The 18917-nt window shown below is 36.4% G+C and overlaps 1 protein-coding gene across 1 annotated transcript in view; it reads left to right on the top strand.

The window, feature by feature from the left end:
• map3k10 (mitogen-activated protein kinase kinase kinase 10) overlaps positions 1 to 6799 on the top strand; it is a 40472-nt gene extending 33673 nt beyond the window's left edge. The window contains exons 7-11 of the mRNA XM_073850626.1: positions 2189 to 2324; positions 2567 to 2676; positions 2808 to 3046; positions 4398 to 4932; positions 6372 to 6799. Coding sequence (XP_073706727.1) covers positions 2189 to 2324; positions 2567 to 2676; positions 2808 to 3046; positions 4398 to 4932; positions 6372 to 6781 — 1430 coding nt within the window. The 3' untranslated portion in view covers positions 6782 to 6799. The remainder of the gene's footprint in view (positions 1 to 2188; positions 2325 to 2566; positions 2677 to 2807; positions 3047 to 4397; positions 4933 to 6371) is intronic.
• The last annotated feature ends 12118 nt before the right edge of the window (positions 6800 to 18917 follow it).

Genomic DNA, 18917 nt, shown 5'->3' with positions numbered 1-18917 from the left:
AAAACTGCCCGTAGAGCTCAGAAACAGGATTGTGTCAAGCTACACATCTGGGAAGAGTTCAGAAAAAGAATCTGCTGTATTGAAGGTTCACAGAAGCATGTAGTCTCCATTACCCTTAATGGAAGAAGTTTGAAATAACCAGGACTCTTCCTAGAGCTGGCCTCCTGCCCAAACTAAGCAAGTGATGCAGAAGGGCTTTGGTTAGACTGGTGACCAAGAACCTGATGGTCACTCTAGTTAGGGCTGGGCAATTTGGCTTAGAATCAAAATCTCGATTAATTGAACATTTTAACCCGATTACGATTAATGAACGATTATTTTATTTATTAATAAAATTATATTTAATTATATTTATATAATAATTATTTTTTTGCCCTCATAGTTCACTGACAAGTTTTGTACAGTAAATATGTTCACATATTACAAGCGAGAGATTTTTGGATGAAGGGTGCATTACTTGATTTTAAAATAATTGAAATAATTGAAATTGATCTATGATTATTAATTGAACATCAGTGTTGAACAACTGAAATTAAAGCAAGCATTGCTTAAAACGAAAAGTCACATTTTTCTTAAATTAGTGAAAATAAATAACTTGCACTATTGGAAACAAAATAAATAATTTTCAATGTTTTTCATATTAAAAGTAGAAAATAAGCAGTATCTCCTCTAAATAAAATTACCCTTGTATATCCTGTAAATACTTTTTACTGTATAAATACTGTTTAAGCTCTCCATCGACATGTCGGCGGAATAACGTAACGGAGCGCTTGTGTTTTTTAAAGGGAAAGTAATTGAAATAATCTTCCTGGAAAAATTTTAACGATTATAGGTTCTGAATGTCGATTTCGATTATTTTTCGATTAATCGCCCAGCCCTAACTCTAGTTGAACTCCATGATAAAATGTGGAGATAGGAGAAACCTATAGAAGGACAAACATCACTGCAACACTCCACCAATCTGGGCTTTATGGGACTGGGGCAAGACTCAATACTCTCCCTAGTGAAGACACATGAAAACACACTTGGCATTTGCAAAAAAGGACCTAAAGGACCCCCAGACTGCAGAAACAAGATTCTCTGGTCTGGTGAAACTGGAATTGGTCTCAATTCCAAACATCATGTTTGAAGGAAACCAGGCACTGCTCATCACCTGCAGAGTACCATCCAAAAAGTAAAGTGTGCTGATAGCAGCCTCATTCTGTGGGGCTGTTTTTCAGTGGCAGGGACTGAAGGACTTGTTAGAGTAGAAGAAAAGCTCAATGCACCAAATATTGAGATATCCTTAATGAAAACCCAGTCAAGAACATTCAGAACCTCAGACTGGGCAGAAGGTTCAACTTCCAACAGAACAATGACTCCAAGCACACAGCAAGTGCCGCTTATAGACAACTCTTTGAAAGTCCTTGAGTGGCCCAGCCAGAGCCTTGGCTTGAACCCAATCAAACATTTCTGAAAAAAACTGAAAATGTGTGTCTGCCCTCATCCAACCTGACAGAGCTTGGAAGGTGAAGAACTTAGGAAAATAATGGCAGATAATTGCCAAATGCTGATGCGCAAAGCTTTTTATCATACCCAAAAAGACTTGAGGCTGTAAAGGTGAGGTAAGGGTATGAATACTTATGCAATGTACTTATTTCAGTTTTGTTTTTTTTAATACATTTACCAAGTTGGGACAATTCTGTATTTGCTTTGTCATTATGGTGTATGGAGTGTAGATTGATGTGGGAAAAAAAGTAATTTAAGACAGTTTAACATAAGGCTGCAAGCCTGCAACATAACAAAATGTGAAGGAGATGAAGAACTGAGGAAAATAATGGCAGATAATTGCCAAATGCTGATGAGCAAAGCTTTTTATCATACCCAAAAAGACTTGAGGCTGTAAAGGTGAGGTAAGGGTATGAATACTTATGCAATGTACTTATTTCAGTTTTTTTTTAATACATTTACCAAGTTGGGACAGTTCTGTATTTGCTTTGTCATTATGGTGTATGAACTGTATACTGATGTGGGAAAAAAGTAATTTAAGACAGTCTAACATAAGGCTGCAAGCCTGCAACATAACAAAATGTGAAGGAGATGAAGGGATATGAATACTTTTGCAAGGCACTGTATGTAGTCGGCTATGCTAAAATAATGATAATATTGAATATTTTCTGAAATGTGTTTGTATTGCTGTGTGGTCTAGTGACGCCCAGTGATGGAAGGAAGACGTGGGGCAGGACGGCAGTGTGTAAGAAAGAAGATCTAGGGACCAAAAAGAAGGGCCGAACATGGGGGCCTAGCTCCACACATCAGCGCGAGAGAGTCGGTGGAGAGGATAGGTAGACCAAAAGAATATTTTCTTTTTATTTATTTAACTATTTTATTTCAGTCCACTCATACTTATTATTAAATATCACAGGGGTTTACTCCAAGGAGTAAGTCTTCTTTTGATGTAACAAAGCTGTTATATCTAATTGTGCGAGTTGTTACTTACATTTAAGAACACCATCATACACTACAGATATATCTCATTAATATTTAGTTGAAATATAATTAAAGCTCTTCCCCCACCTTTTTTTAGGTTGAAGTCACTCGGGGAGGGTAAGGTGTGGTCCTCCAGCGCTCCAAATCTGGGGAAGTCACCAAAACATGCTCCAATGACAGCTGGATTCTCAAGCCTAAATGAAATGGGTGAGTCTGAATCACATTCTGCTTATAGACATACAGTACTGTATAATGAACCTGCTTCAGATTTGAACATTAAGACCCCCCAGTACATCAGATTATAGGATTATTAATTCACTATCCTTTTTTCTGTGTAGAGGAGCACTCTGAGTTTGATGACAGTTCCCCAGGACGACTAGCTCCTGAGCTGGGCAGTAATGGAGCGATGGAGGAGGTGGGTTTAGGATCAGCGAGCGTAGGGCCAGGAATAGGCTCACAGGATTCAGTTCGGCGCTGCAGCCAGAGGAAAAAGAGCGACCTGCTACTGCTGGGCTGTGCCTCCATACTCGCCGCTGTGGGCTTGGGTTCAGACATCCTCCAGCTGGGACGACAACAGGTACACATTATGAGGCTTCATAGGAGGGTTGATAGTAGTATTTTTTCAGTCCATTTTTAGTGAATGTATTGTCATAAACAAGACTACAAATATCGATTATTACGTTGTAATTGTTATGCATTTAATTGTAATACTGTGTGATTATTATAGTTGTAATTTAATACTGAAATAAATAATAGTTTCACAAAAATATAGTCATTATATATTAAGTAATTCATCATTTGATTTATTTGGGCTATCATATGTGAGTAATTACATTTGTATATACTACTACTACTTTAATATTTAATAAATAAAAAAAGGAAATTGAGTTTTTATCTCACAATTGTGACTTTTTATTTCAGAATTTTCTCTCGCAATTACAACTTTTTTCTCACAAATCCGAGTTTATGTCTTTTTTCTCAGAATTCTGACTTACAAAATGCAAGTTTTTATCTCAGAATTTGGACTTATTTCTCGCAGTTGTGACTTTTTTCTCAAAATCGTCAGATATAAACCTACAATTGTGACTCACAATTTTGACTTTTTTCAGTATTGAGATATAAACACTTAAAAAGTTTCAGAATTGTGATATGAACTAGCAATTGTGACTTTTTTCTGGCTTTTTTCTTGCAATTCTGAGGTTATATCTTGCAATTCTGACTTTTTTTCTCAGATTTGTAATATAAACTCACAATTGTGATTTTTTTTCTCACAGATGTGAGTTTTTATCTTGCAATTCGGACTTTTTTCCTGCAATTCCAAGTTTATATAAGAATTGATATAAACTAGCAATTGTGACTTTTTCTGGCTTTTTTCTTGCAATTCTGAGGTTATATCTTGCAAATCTGACTTTTTTCCTCAGATTTGTGATATAAACCCACAATTGTGATTTTTTTTCTCACAAACGTGAGTTTTTATCTTGGAATTCTGGCTTTTTTCTTGCAATTCCAAGTTTATATAAGAATTGATATAAACTAGCAATTGTGACTTTTTTTCTCGCAAATTAAAGTTTGTATCTTACAATCCTGACCTAATAACTCGCAATTGCATGCTATGAAGTCAGAATTGTGAGATATAAACTCACAATATTATTTCTTAGAATTGCGACTTTATTTTTCAGAATTGCGAGTTTATATTACGCAATACTGACTTTTCAATACACGATTGAATGTTTGTATCACACAATTCTGAGAAAAAAGTCAGAATTGTGAAGTAAAATGTCACAATAACCTTGTTTTATTTTTATTCAGGGATGGAAATGGTCTTTCATACTTATTAGATAGTTTTGCTTTTTATATTTATTGCTATCTATTGTATTATTATTTGACCTCATTAACTAATGTGACATTATTCATTCATATGCGTTCAGATGAGTCAAGATGAGCAGGACCAGCGAGAGGAACAGAGAAAGAAGAAAGAGGGTTTGTTTCAGCGCACAGGGAGATTCAGACGCAGCACCTCTCCGCCCAGCCGCACACTATCACTCTCCCTGTCCCAAAACCGCCATCACGACTCCACCCTGCCCAGCATGGACCCGTCTCCTTCCGTTACCCTGCTCTCTTTGTCCTCCCTCTCTGACTGCAACTCCACCAAGTCCCTCTTGCCCTCTGATCCTGATGACTTTGCCCCGACCCCTAATAGTGCTCACCCGGTGGTCTCTCCCGCGCCTTCATTGAACCCTCTTCTGGACCTGAGAGCGGAGAGCTTCAAACGCGAGCCCAATCAGTCCCTCACGCCCACTCACGTCTCTGCCACTATGGCATTAAACCGTGGACACCGCCGCACGCCCTCTGATGGGGCCATCCGTCCGCGAGCACAGACAGTCGTGGGGCATCGACGCACCCCTTCAGATGGGAGTATGCCCTTCCCCCCTGCACAAGCCCTGACCATTAAACCATTAACAGGTACAACACTTTACTTGACATACTATTTGCTACTGGGTGAAACTTTGTAAAAAAAATTACATTTAAATATATTTGTGACCCTGGACCACAAAACCAGTCTTAGTAGCACAGGTATATTTGTAGCAATAGCCAAAAATACATTGCATGGGTCAAAATTATCAATATTTCTTTTATGCCAAAAATCACCAGGATAATAAGTAAAGATTATGTTCCATGGAGATATTTTGTAAATTTCTTACCGTAAATATATCAAAACTTAATTGTTGAATAGTAATATGCATGGCTAAGAACTTCATTTGGACAACTTTAAATGTGATTTTCTCAGTATTTTGATTTTATTGCACCCTCAGATTCCTGATTTTCAAACAGTTGTATCTCTTTCAGGTAATGTATAAATCTCAATTTAAAGAAATTGACCCTTATGACTGGATTTGTGGTCCAGGGTCACATTTAATCTTATATTTAATTGTGACTTCCATCTATGATTCCATATTTAATCATAACCTTTCCAAGTTACTTCCATCATGTGTAAGTACTTTACAAAAAAAAAAAAAATATATATATATATATATATATATATATATAATGTCATTGTCATTACTGTAATACAGTATTATATTGCTGTATTTTACAGGGTATATAATATTTAATGTTTAGTATATTATTAGTATATATTTCTATATACTTATATATTTCTTATATTTCTAAATTCAATTTAATATATATATTTAATAAATGATTAGTTTCATATTACAGTAATGAGATTACAGTACTTTATATAATTATATATATATATATATATATATATATATATATATATATATATATATACACACACACACACACACACACACACACACACATATAATAAGTAGTGATTTAAGTAGTGATTGTCATTACTGTAATACAGTATTTTATTGCTGTATATTCCAGGGTATATAATATTTAATATATTATTAATATTTATTTATATGTTTATTTAACTTTTTTTGCAATTTCCATTATTTTCTGTAGCATTTCTCATACTGTTGTCAGTTTTTGCTGTATCGGGATATATAAAATATAATATATTATATATAATATAATTAAATCATGTAATAATGTTTTATTTTCATATTAAAGTAAGTTACTTTTGCGTTTTGCTGTATTTTAGTATATATAATGTAATATATATAATGATTAATTTTCAAAATCATCTAATCATGTTTTATTTTTTATATTAAAGTAAATAATTTTTAACACATATTTTTAAAATGTGCTTTATGAAAATAATTGTCACAGTAAGTGCAAAAAATCTTAATGATATTAAAAGTAGGCCTGATTAAGAAAAATACAATCTTTCATATCTTTTCCTTTTTGTATAAAATACGATTTGATGTGATTTATGATTATAACGTTACTGAAAGACTCCTTCATGTCGTTCACGTGTTCTCCTCCAGGTTCTCGTGAAACTCTTGACATTCCACGCCTGCCTGACCCGTCTATGGTCTACCCCTCAGCCCATCGGCGCAAACCTGCTCCCCCGATCCCCGTGCAAGAGCCAGACAGCCATACGGGCACACTCGAGCGTCCCAAAACCCTTGAGTTCGCTCCTCGCCCCCGACCCACTCCGGCTCGAGCACGTCCAGACCCCTGGAAACTATCATCTCTGTCCCAGACGCTCAGTTCGTCTCCAGGTAGCAGCTGCGACAGTCCCCTGGGATCGGGTGACAGCGGAGTGAGCGCCGGGGCAGGTGCCACCCATCAAACCCTTCTCGACATGGACATGGAAGGCCAGAACCAGGATAACACCGTCCCCCTGTGCGGACAACACCCACAGGCCACTCTATGCGGTCAACATTTCTCATAGAAAGACAGAAACCCCACTCTAACCAGCACTCTATGGTCGTCCGTCATAAGAGGTTTCCCACAGTTTGCCCCGTGATCCCATCAGACCATGTTCTTTGGCAGCTCTAATGGAAAAGCTGCCCTCTGCAGTAGCTAGACAGACGCCTTCTGGACAGGTTAAGAGATAAATGACCTTGATTTGTTTATCTCAGCCTGTCCGCAATGACTCATTCGCTGTGAGTTTAATGGACCTCGTAACGGCTGAGATTGGTTGGTTAAACAGCGACCTGTCGTGAGCAGGAGAGGGCAGTCTAACTACTGTAGGTCTGTGACCTTCCTTGTTTGTCCATATCTCTGTTATCATAGGGCCAGTCTCTCGCCTCTTCTTCTTCATCATGGGTACAACCTGTTTTTTAACCTGGAAGAAAAAAGAAAAAGTGTTTTCTTTTTCAACATCGTCCTCTCCAGTGTGTACATTGTAAAGTTCAGTGATGCTTTCTGTATTTACATTCAGGAGAATTGTGAATGCAGTTCATTGCAATGACACAGGGAGCTGCATTCATTGTAATATTATTGATACAATATAAAAATAGGTGTACCATAAGAAATTTATATTTTTCTTTTTTTGGAAAAAAAACTAATTACATCTCAAACAACTCTCTGCATGACCTAATCAGAATGTGAGAGCAGTCCAAACGTGGAATGAAACATGAACAGATGCTTTCTCTCCATGTGTGGAGGTACTTGGCACTTTCCAGTAATAGGGTACACTTTTTTTAAAGCATTGAAGTCATAAATCCCATGATATTAGTGAGCTCATTATGAAAAGCAGCTAATCTGAGCTAATTTTTTTCCCCTTAAAGGGCACCTATTATGCAAAATCCACTTTTACATGGTTTGGACATAAATGTGTGTTGGCAGTGTGTGAACACATCCACCCTACAATGATAGAAATCCACCCACTCCTTATGTTTTAATCCCCATTAAACCAAACCAGTTTCATTAGGCATGCGGTTTTGATTCTCAAAGCAGTGTGACATCACATTGTTTAGGCCCTGCCCACGGCCTCTAACTGACATTGCCATAGTTTCCATCCTCAGCGAGTTGTATGTGGTCCTTTATATTCTCTGTCTTGTAAGCAATCCTGGTAGTCCCTATTAGCCCCATTAGCAACACTTTTCTTATTTTTTAAATTTTTTATAAATTTTGTCTATTTATTTTGATGTTTATTGCAAGAAATCAACTAAATCAAATGAACCAGGTAAACTCTATATAAACTCTATTTAGCAGTCCCAATCAATTCTACACTAGTGTTCAAAAGTTTGGGGTTCCAACTTTTTATTTATGTTTACCGAGGTTGCATTTATTTGATACAGTACAGTACAAATAGTAACAGTGCAATATATTTTACAAATTAAATAAAAATGGTAGCAGTGAAACCATATTGTAATTTTTGGAATGGCCAAGGATCAGCAATCTCCACGTAAAACTGATCGGGCAGACCAAACTGTAAGTTGTAGAGACTTGAAACTTGGAGGGATGGTAGTATTCACAGTCTACAACATCACCAAGGCTTGCTCTAATCAGCCTGACGGGGCGCTACAGCGATTGAAAGTACAAAATCGCTAATAATTCCTAAATTGTTAGTCACAGGTTCAAGTGTCTATGTCATTGGAATCCTTGGCTCATGTCTCAGATTCAGTCATCACCTTGGCAAAATTTTAGGGTATTTTGGATTTTTTTTGAAAAGCCTATGAACTAGCAAACTAGCCGATCGGAACCAAAGCAGTGCTGAAAGATTCTCTGGTGTGAATATCAATAATTATCAAAAAAAGTTTAACTTTTGTCTCATCGTCGCAAAGGGATACCACAACGTTCGAAATGGGCAGGGAACACTTATGTTAGAGCTTGATCTGAGGTCACATGACCAAACCGTAAGTTGTAGAGACTTGAAACTTGGAGAGATGGTAGTACTCACAATGTCACCAAGGTGCGCCCCTAACGGCCTGATCGGGTGCTACAACGATCAAAAGTACACAATCACTCATAACTCCTAAACTGTTAGTCGTAGGCTCAAGTGTCTTATGTTGTTGGAATCCTTGGCTTACACAAAACGCATGCATCAGTATCATACTTTTGCGAACTAGTAGATCCAAACCAAAGCGGTGCTGAAAGATTCTCTGGAAAGTGAATATCAATAATTATCAAACAAAAAGTTTAACTTTCGACTCACCGTCGCAAAGGGATGCCAAAATATTTGAAAGGGGCAGGGAACACATACATAAGAGCTCGATCCAAGGTCACATGACCAAACCGTAAGTTGTAGAGACTTGAAACTTGGAGGGATGGTAGTACTCCATCAACTACGTCACCCAGGCTCGCCCCAATCGACCTGATGGTTGCATGCTCAAGTGTCTTATGTTGTTGGAATCCTTAGCTCATGCCAGACAAAATGCATGCCTCAGATTTAATTGTCACCTTGGCAAAATTTTCCAGTATTTTGGATTTTTTGAAAAGCCTACTTTTGCAAACTAGCTGATCTGAACCAAAGTGGTGATAAAAGATTCTCTAGAGAGTGAATATTGATAATTATCAAAAAATGGTGAAACTTTCGACTCACCGTTGTAAAGGGATACCAAAATGTTCGAAAAGGGGCAGGGAGCACTGATGTAAGAGCGCAATCCGAGGTCATATGACCAAATCGTAAGTTGTAGAGACTTGAAACTTGGAGGGATGGTAGTACTCACACTGTCAACAACGTCACCAAGGCTCACCCCAGTCGGCCTGATAGGGGCGCTACAGTGCTCATAAATCCTAAACCTTTAGTTGCATGCTCAAATTTTTTGTGTCGTGTGAATCCTTGGCTCACACGGCTCAGATTCGATTGTCACCTTAGTAAAATTATTGGGTGTTTTGGATTTTGCTAAAAAGATTCTCTAGAGCAGGGGTCACCACACTTGGTCCTGGAGGGCCGCTGTCCATACAGAGTTTAGCTCCAACCCTAAGCTCAAACACACCTGAACCAGCTAATCAAGGTCTTAATAGGTATACTTGAAACTTCCAGGCAGCTGTGTTGAGGCAAGTTGGAGCTAAACTCTGCAGGACACCGGCCCTCCAGGATCAAGTTTGGTGACCCTTGCTCTAGAGAGTGAATATCAATAATTATCAAAAAAAGGGGTGCCAAAACTTTTGAAAGAAGCATGGCCGCTTTAACTAAAATGGCTATAACTTTTGAACGGAAAGAAATATCAGAACTCAGAACACTTATGTAAGAGCTCGATCCGAGGTCACATGACAAAAACAATTGCAGAGTTTTGCCACGAAAAAAAAAACATAAAAATTTGTATAACTATGCAACAATTTGTCCTGTCAACATGAAAATCGGTATGCAATGCTCGGTCTTGGTCCAAAGTGCCACAAGTGTCTATAAGGACGTGCGTATCTTAAAAAACATGGCCGCCATTGGAAGATGAAGTTGAGCACCCATTAGACAAGGTTAACCAGTTTGACTCACGGCTCTAAAGGTTAAAGAAATCAGCCACTATTCAATCACCAACAACTTTGCCTCTAGAACCACTGCTGTCAATCAAATCGTTTGTTAAATGATTGAGATGTTAAAATATACCCAAAATCGTATAAAGCCTTAACGAAGACTCAAAACTTTGTGAAACCTGGTGAGCACATGCTACAAGCGATTCTAAACGAGTATGCAAAGTTTTATGGAGATCGGTCCAGGTCTGCCACTATAACAGTTAAAAAGGATTCAAAAACACTGTAATTCTATGGTAAATGACCTCAAATTGCAGAAAATGTTCAGACATTCATGTATACACTAGATCTGGGTTTCTCAACTCTGACCCTCAAGGTCCACTTTCCTGCAGAGTTTAGCTTCAACCCTAATCAAACACAGCTGAACAAGCTAATCAAGGTCTTCAGGATAACTAGAAAGTTACAGGCAGGTGAGTTTGATCAAGGTTGGAGCTAAACTCTGCAGGAAAGTGGACCTCGAGGGCCAGAGTTGAAAACCCCAGCACTAGATCTTCCCATCATATGATCAATCTCCTCATTCTGAACAACTTTGCCTCTAAGACCACTGATGTCAATCATATTGTTTTTTAAAAATTAGACATTAATTAAAACCTACTTTTGCAAACTCCTCCTATCCAACCATATGTAAAAATCATATTTCTATGGTAAATTACCTGGATTTGCCAAAAATGCTTGTTTCAATCACTGATTTAGGTAGTTACAGGCTTTGCTAAGTAATAATGTTTTTTTCATAAATTCCTAAAGTGCTTGAACTCGATAATCGCTGCTTGCAGCTATACTTTAAAATGTAATTTATTCCTATGATGGTAAAGCTAATTTTTGAGCAGTCATTACTCCAGTCTTCAGCGTCACATGGTCCTTCATAAAACATTCTAATATGCTGATTTGGTACTCAAGAAACATTTCTTACTAATTTTAAAAACAGCTGTGCTGATTACGGACTGACCCAAACTTTTGAACAATTGTGTTGTTTCCCAAATGTAACAGAGTTGCAAATCTTACAGGAAATGGATAAAACACTTAATGTAATAATTAGTTTGACCTCCTGTGGTCAACATTTATTTAAAGATTAAGCTTGTGTACCCTATTCGTGGAAAGTGCTTCTTACTGTGCATGTCAGTCCGAAAGAAAAAAAAAAACGGGATGAGTAAGCCCCAATTCCGCTCATTCTAGAGTGTTTCAAGTGAATTTACTTCCCCCTCTCGTCATAAACTCATTTGAAAAGCCTCTGTTCTCCTCAACACAATGTCAGCTCCTGTAAGGAGCATTTTCAGGAGAAAAGAACAGAAATGGGAAAATTAAGGTTTTGTAACAATTGGCAATAAGAAGCAAACATGTACTACCTGGTTTTTTTTTATGTACCAGACACTTCGTTACCTCCTTAAGTGACGTTCTTCCTCCATCTACTGAACAATTCAACTGAAGAGAAAGGAACAGTATGTATAGAGCAGATCTGACCATGCGTCATCGCAGAGAGCAATCCGAAGGACACTGTCATGTCAGGGCACATGGAAAGAGACATGTGATGAGATCATTAGTGACGTTACACTTGTGCAGGTAATACAGGATGTTCTTTTGTCGGACTGAATGGTGCTGAGAAACGCACACTGGAGGGTTTTCAAATTCATTGTGCTGAACCGTTAAACCTGGTAGTAGACAGTATTTTTTTGACTGTCCACCAATGAGTATGCCTGTATGTGAGTGTGTGTGTGTGTGAGCGGACGGGTGCGTGTGCATGTGGTTTTGTGTTCTTATTGTTATCATTTGTATGGGGTAATTCTCTGCAGGGGTTGAACAAACCCACCCCCTTATTTCCTGTGTGAGGAACACTAAGAGTATTTATTAAAATAATTGTTACAAGCAGTGACGTGTTGGTTTTGATACTAATTTTCTGTCAAATCCTGTCTTGTCTTTTTTAAACAATGCAAGAATAACTTTTATTATAATAAACACATCACATTTTTTTCCAGCTAAGTTAATATTTGTATCAACAACGTTTATAATAATAATATTTGAAGTATAAAAATAATATAATAATATATAACAATATTGTTTATATATATATGTATATAGTTTATAATAATAACAATAATATTATTATCATCATCATCATTTTAAATAAATTTCCATTGCATATTAATTTTATTATTATTTTACATTTTTTCCGTTACATTTTTTCCAAGTTAAAGGTTGTATCAGCGATTTCTAGCCTAAAACATAAAGTGTAAAATTCAGCTGACCTTTCATCGCGATCCGCTCACTGCCTGCCCCATAAATTGTCTGTGAAAAAACCGCGTCTCTCTGGTCAGCCTAGGGTCCGAGATATGCCAAAAAAACAATCGGCACTACCAACCTTTCCACACAAAAACAAACAGTGTTCCAACCAATCAGCGTCAGGGATTTGGTGTTGTGGACTTTCGCTCCGCCTCCCTCACATCCCAGCACCAGTAGGAAAGTCCACAACACCAAACCCCTGACGCTGATTGGTTGGAACACTGTTTGGTTATCTGTGGTGTGTTGATAGCGCTGATTGTTTTTTTGGCATATCTCGGACCCTAGGCTGACCAGAGAGACGCGGTTTTTTCACAGACAATTTATGGGGCAGGCAGCGAGCGGATCGTGAAGAAAGGTCAGCTGAAATTGACACTTTATGTTTTAGGCTAGAAATCGCTGATACAACCTTTAATATTTATGCATAAGCATATAAACATATTATTATTATATTATCATCATTTTAAATAGTTTTCAGTTACAATTATTCCAGCTACGTTAATATTTGCAACAATAACTTACTATTATTATTAATATTATTATATAACTTAAAATAATTTTCAGTTAAAACATTTTTCCAGTTAATATTCATATATATATTTATTTTTTAGCTTTTCATTAAAATGTTTTATTATTATTATTACTATTATTTTAAATGATTTTCTATTACATTTTTTCACAGCTAAGTTAATATTTGCATCAATAACTTTTAATATTATTATTATTATTATTATTATTATTATCATCATAATTAAAAAAAAAATTCAGTTTTTCCAGTTAATATTTATTCATTTATAAGCTTTTAATTAAAATGTTTTGTTATTATCATTATTATTATTACTATTACTATTACTATTGTTTAAAAAAAAATCAAATTTCTGTTACATTTTTTTTCCAACTAAACAAATAATATATTTTTTAATTTATTTAATGCATTTATGCATACGCTTTTAATTAAAAAATCAATCCACGGCTAAATGTTACTTTTTAATGGTAGCAGCACAAGTCTTATTACAGATCTGTTAATGTGAGGATTTGTTACATTAATATCGCACGTCCTCAAATGTAAGAATTAAGCCCAGTCCATCATTTTATTCATAAACGATAAACTAAGATATATTTTCCCAAAGTGCACACTAGATGTCGACAAAGTCCCGCAGTGCAAGTTGAACAATCATGACGCAATGGATTCCTAGAGTGAATGTTGTTTTGTGCTTTTATGTTTTTGTAAGCACAAAACAACAGCTTCATTATCACTTCCGCTTATTTAAAAAAAATGTTATAAATTCTTATAGCAAACCAAAGAAATATTTTAAATGATTTAGCTGTAAGAGCACAACCGTGGACAATAGCATGACATAAGCATAGCAGCATCTCTGGCTCCATCGTACACGTGCACGTGCGCGCGCGCTTACAGACACTGGTCTGTTTACATCAGCGATTGTTCTCTGAGGACAATGGGAAGAAACCACACTGAGGTATTCAACTCCACAGAGAGAAATAAGTATATGGAGATAAGTATATGTGAAAAAATAATTTTAAAACGAGACCCCTTAATTATAATCCAAGCACAAACTGCTCTTTAACGATATCTGCAAATGTAAATGCTAAAAACTAGGCCTGACTCTGCCTCCAGTGCAGTATTTAGAAAGCTGACCAAAGCTGTTTTCGTACAATAAAAGCATAACAGCCTCAGACTCGCCACCGTTCACTACCTACACATGTAGCTACACACATCCAAACACTGACATAGCTTTGCTCCTGTCCTTTGCTCTTGTCTGTGAAAGCAGCAGCAGCCTCTCTTTACGCTTCCAGACGCCAGCCAGTTACTTAGCAACCACACTTCACTTCCATGGCAATGCTATAAAAAGCAACAACAAAGAAAAAAGGGAAGATGGTGGACATGACAAACGTATGAGGGAGTGTGTCAAAAGAATTACACACACAGATGATCACATTTTGACCTCCACATGTACATATTAGATTGATTTGATATATTTTCCATTTAACAAACTCTTCAGTTTTCAGTCTAATATACAAATTGGCCACCCCTAACTAATCATTATGGCCCTTTCTGATATTAAAAATGATTTTTGTCAGTGAAACATTGTGCAATTTATTATCTGTAATTGCTTCCTCATAGATTTTCTTTCACATCATTTATCTTCCTCCTGTTTTTATTCAGGTGTGTACATTTTTTGTGTTTTTCTCTCACCTTTTACATTCACAGCCCTGGATGTCATTATGAACACCATGTCCCACTGAGAGAAGAGAGGGAGAGAGAGATGGAAGAAAGAGACAGGGAGGAGGGAGAGACCGGTGGTTCCACTGTTACAGTTTAAAATCTGTGGAGGATTCAAACAAACACCGAATCTCTGGATGCTTGGCTGCTGGTGCTCAGCGCTGTGAAGAGACAAACCTAATGGGTACAGATTCAACACCTCTTTAAATTATTTAGTTCACCCAAAAATGAACATCCTGGTCTCATTTACTCCCCTCATGTTGTTCCACACCTGTATGACTGTCTTTCTTCCGTTGGACACAAAGACATACAATTTATACAATACTTATAGATAGCTCTGAAATGTATTTAAAATGTCATAAAAGTAGTCGATATGACTCATGCACCATATTGTAAGCCTTCTAAAGCCATTTGATAGTTTTGTGCGAAGAGCCATTCAACATTTTAGCTTTTATTTCTCATTTCCCATGCTTTTGTGCGTTCAAACATTTCAGCAAAGCTCAAAGCTGTAGTATAAAGTGTGTGAGTCACTATGGCAAGCTCAAAATTTCATTTTTAAAAGAACTTGTTTTAACTTGAGCACCACATTTTTAGAATGGCATGTCATGTGCGAGATGCAATAGATGTTTTTGGATTTCTAGTGAATCTTAAAGGAACATTTCACCCAGAAACGAAAATTCTGTCATTAATTACTCACCCTCATGTCGTTTCAAACCTGTAAGACCTTTGTTCATCTTCGGAGCACAAATTAAGATGTTTTTGATGAAATCCGAGAGCTTTCTGACCCTGCATAGACAGCAATGCAACTACCATGTTCAAGGCCTAGAAAGGTAGTAAGGACATTGTTAAAATGGTCCATGGGACATCAGTGGTTCAACTTTAATTTTATGAAGCCACGAGAATACTTCTCGTGCGCGAAGAAAACAAAAATAATGGCTTTATTCAACAATTTCTTCTCTTCCCTGTCAGATTTCGACGCACATTTACGAAAGTACCACGACAGCATTCTGCTGTAAAACATCCATCTCTCTTAATTCATTGTCTGTATATTGTGGGTCAAATAAGTCTGGGCAAAAAATTGCAAGTCATCTTCCCTGTCAAAATCTTCAGACATGTTTATGAAGACTGTTTTATGTACAACGTGCATCTTCATCTGCTTGTAAACAAGGCGCAGCGCACCAGTGAAAGATGTTCGTGCCAAGGGTGTAATGAATTAGTTTGTATTTTAATGACATTTTCAATTTTGCTATAAAATTATATTGTCTTTTTTAGATTTATTAAACATTTTCCTAATTTTAGTTTAGTTTTTATTGTGTGAACACATTTTTATTTAGTTTTTATAAAGTTTAGTTTCAGTTGATTAGGGATTAGATGATAAAAGTATGCAAATATGGTAGGTAAATTTCCCTCTCAACCACCAATGCATCAATCCCTTATTCCTGATTACCTTTTGCAGTGCACTCTAATGTAATAATTACGAAAATTATAATTTATTTTTGTTATTACTTTCAGCTAGGTTTTCAATAACTGTTGTTGGTTTTATTTCAAGTTTTTATTTATTTGGGAAAAAAAATCTTTCTTACTTTGCCTAATTGCCATTTTTTTTTCTGTTATTTTACAGTTTAAACAAGTATACACATTTCTTACATTTAAACTTGTTTAACAAGCATTTTAGAAGTAAAAATGAAACATTAAATTGTCACAAAAAGACTGATGCAACTCATTTAGGTGACTGACATCGTCTCTTTAGTTTGCTTTGCATAAAATAAAATCATTTACAGCAAAGAAACAGTTTTATAAAATAAATAAAACATACACAAACCAATATTTTACCAGAGAAATGCATGTCGGTGGCACTGAGAACTACTCTCACCTTAAGAGGATGCAAAAAAAAAAACTACACTAAAAAATGTTTGGGTTTAAAATAAAATAACCATGACTTTTTAGAGTACATGTGCAAACTATAAAAGCAACTGATGCAAGCTGGCAATCACTAAAGTTGGTCCCACCAATGTGACTGCACGAATGCTTTGTTACCTCTCCTTCCTCTGATCACTTGCCGCCGGTTTCCTAAAATCATTGTTAATAGGGAGGCACCGAAATGAGAAAAAAAAAAAAAAAAAACTAAATTACACACTGGTCTGAAGGCCGATTACCAAACACTGTTTTTTGTGTTTTTTCCCCCATGTATTTTGCCAATTTTTTTCACAATTGCATAAATTAAATATTAGCTTTTTACAGTTTTGTCTTGCTTTTCAAAGAAAAAAAATCAATTTCTAAACAATTAAAAAATATTTAACACTGAACATTTGTAACATTTTAGTAGACATTATAGCCTACCAACAAAGCACAATTTAACTTAAAATTAATAAGTTAATAAAATAATATTCTTTGGCCATTTTTAAGACCCCCTTCGTAAATCAGGCATGTGTTTTTAATGTACACATAAAAGGAGAATGTTATAATAAATGTATTAACAGAGCTGTTGTAATGATTGTTATCATTATTTTTGTGTTACTTTTTTATTTTATTTTACAGAACAACAGTAAAATTACAATACTAACATTTATGAATGTTGACTTTTATTTTGGCGGAAACCCACAAGAACACCTCAGTGCAACTTTTTGCTGACAGCAGCAGATTTATGAATGATTCTCATCAGGCAGATTTCCCTCGTGCTTTGGACTTTGAACCCTACCTAACAAGCTTGTGCAGCACTGTCAGAATAAATACAATTCGTGTGTGTATTAGACAAAATAACATTCTGTAGTTTAACGGTTTAAGGCCGTTTCGCAATTTCAGTCATTATTCAGTAACCAGCAACAACCACCCATTTCTCTTCTCAATGAAAACATGCGATGCGATAATAAAGTCTCGTGCTGTCGGTGCTTGTAATGATTTTTGCGTAGTTCCCGGACAGTTTTACATGCTTCCACACTGCTGACATGTTTTCTGCATTAGTGCGCACCTCTATTCGATCACATTACATCATTATATGGTATAATTTATTCAGCCATTTTGCTTATTTGGCCGAACACCAAAATACTTTTTTTTTTCCGGTCGAATAATTTCAGTTGCCGAACATTCGGTGCATCCCTAATTGTTAACTATGGCTGTTAGTTCCATTGAATTCTATTGGTAACGGCAGAACTTGCGACCATAATTGCTTTTGGGAAACGCTCCTCTGTTTTGTTCTGGGACCTTGCAATTTACAAATTAACCACTGGTCAAAATGCCTGCTTCTGCGTCAGCTGCACCACACGCATTCTGGTACTGTTGTGAATGTGCATCAAAAACTGACAAGGAAGAGAAGAAATTGTTGAATAAAGTTATTTTTGTTTTCTTTGTGCCTAAAATGTATTCTTGTAGCTTCATAACATTATGGTTAAACCATGGACTATTTTAAAGGAACACTCCACTTTTTTTGGAAATAGGCTCATTCTCCAACTCCCCCTGAGTTAATAAGTTGAGTTTTACCGTTTTGAAATCCATTCAGCCGTTCTCCTGTTCTGGCGATATCACTTTTAGCATAGCTTAGCATTGATCATTGAATCCTATTAGACCAATAGCATCGCGTTCAAAAATGACCAACGAGTTTCAATATTTGTTGTATTTAAAACTTGACTGTAGTTATATCGTGTACTAAGACCGGTGGAAATGCAAAGCTGCGAGTTTCTAGGCTGATAAGATTAGGAACTACACTCCCATTCCGGGGTAATAGTCAAGGAAGTTTGCTGCCGTAATATGGCCGAAGCAGGCGGAGTATTATCAGAAATGAGTTTAGTTTAGCATTTGCACATGTGCTACGTGGTATTACTGTTCCTGCTTCGGCCATATTACGGCAGCAAACTTCCTTGACTATTACGCCGGAATGGGAGTGTAGTTCCTAATTTTATCGGCCTAGAAAATTGAAGCTTTGCATTTCCACCGGTCTTAGTACACGATATAACTACAGAAGAGTCAAGTTTTAAATAGGACAAATATCGAAACTTGTTGGTCATTTTTGAATTTTATGCTATTGGTCTAAAAGGATTCAATGATCTATGCTAAGCTATGCTAAAAGTGATATCGCCAGAACAGGAGAACGGCTGAATGG

The sequence above is a fragment of the Garra rufa genome, chromosome 11 (genome assembly GCF_049309525.1).
Source record: "Garra rufa chromosome 11, GarRuf1.0, whole genome shotgun sequence".
Taxonomy (NCBI): Eukaryota; Metazoa; Chordata; class Actinopteri; order Cypriniformes; family Cyprinidae; genus Garra; species Garra rufa.
Note: the sequence above shows the minus strand (reverse complement) of the source record. Positions and strands in the feature narration are given on the sequence as shown.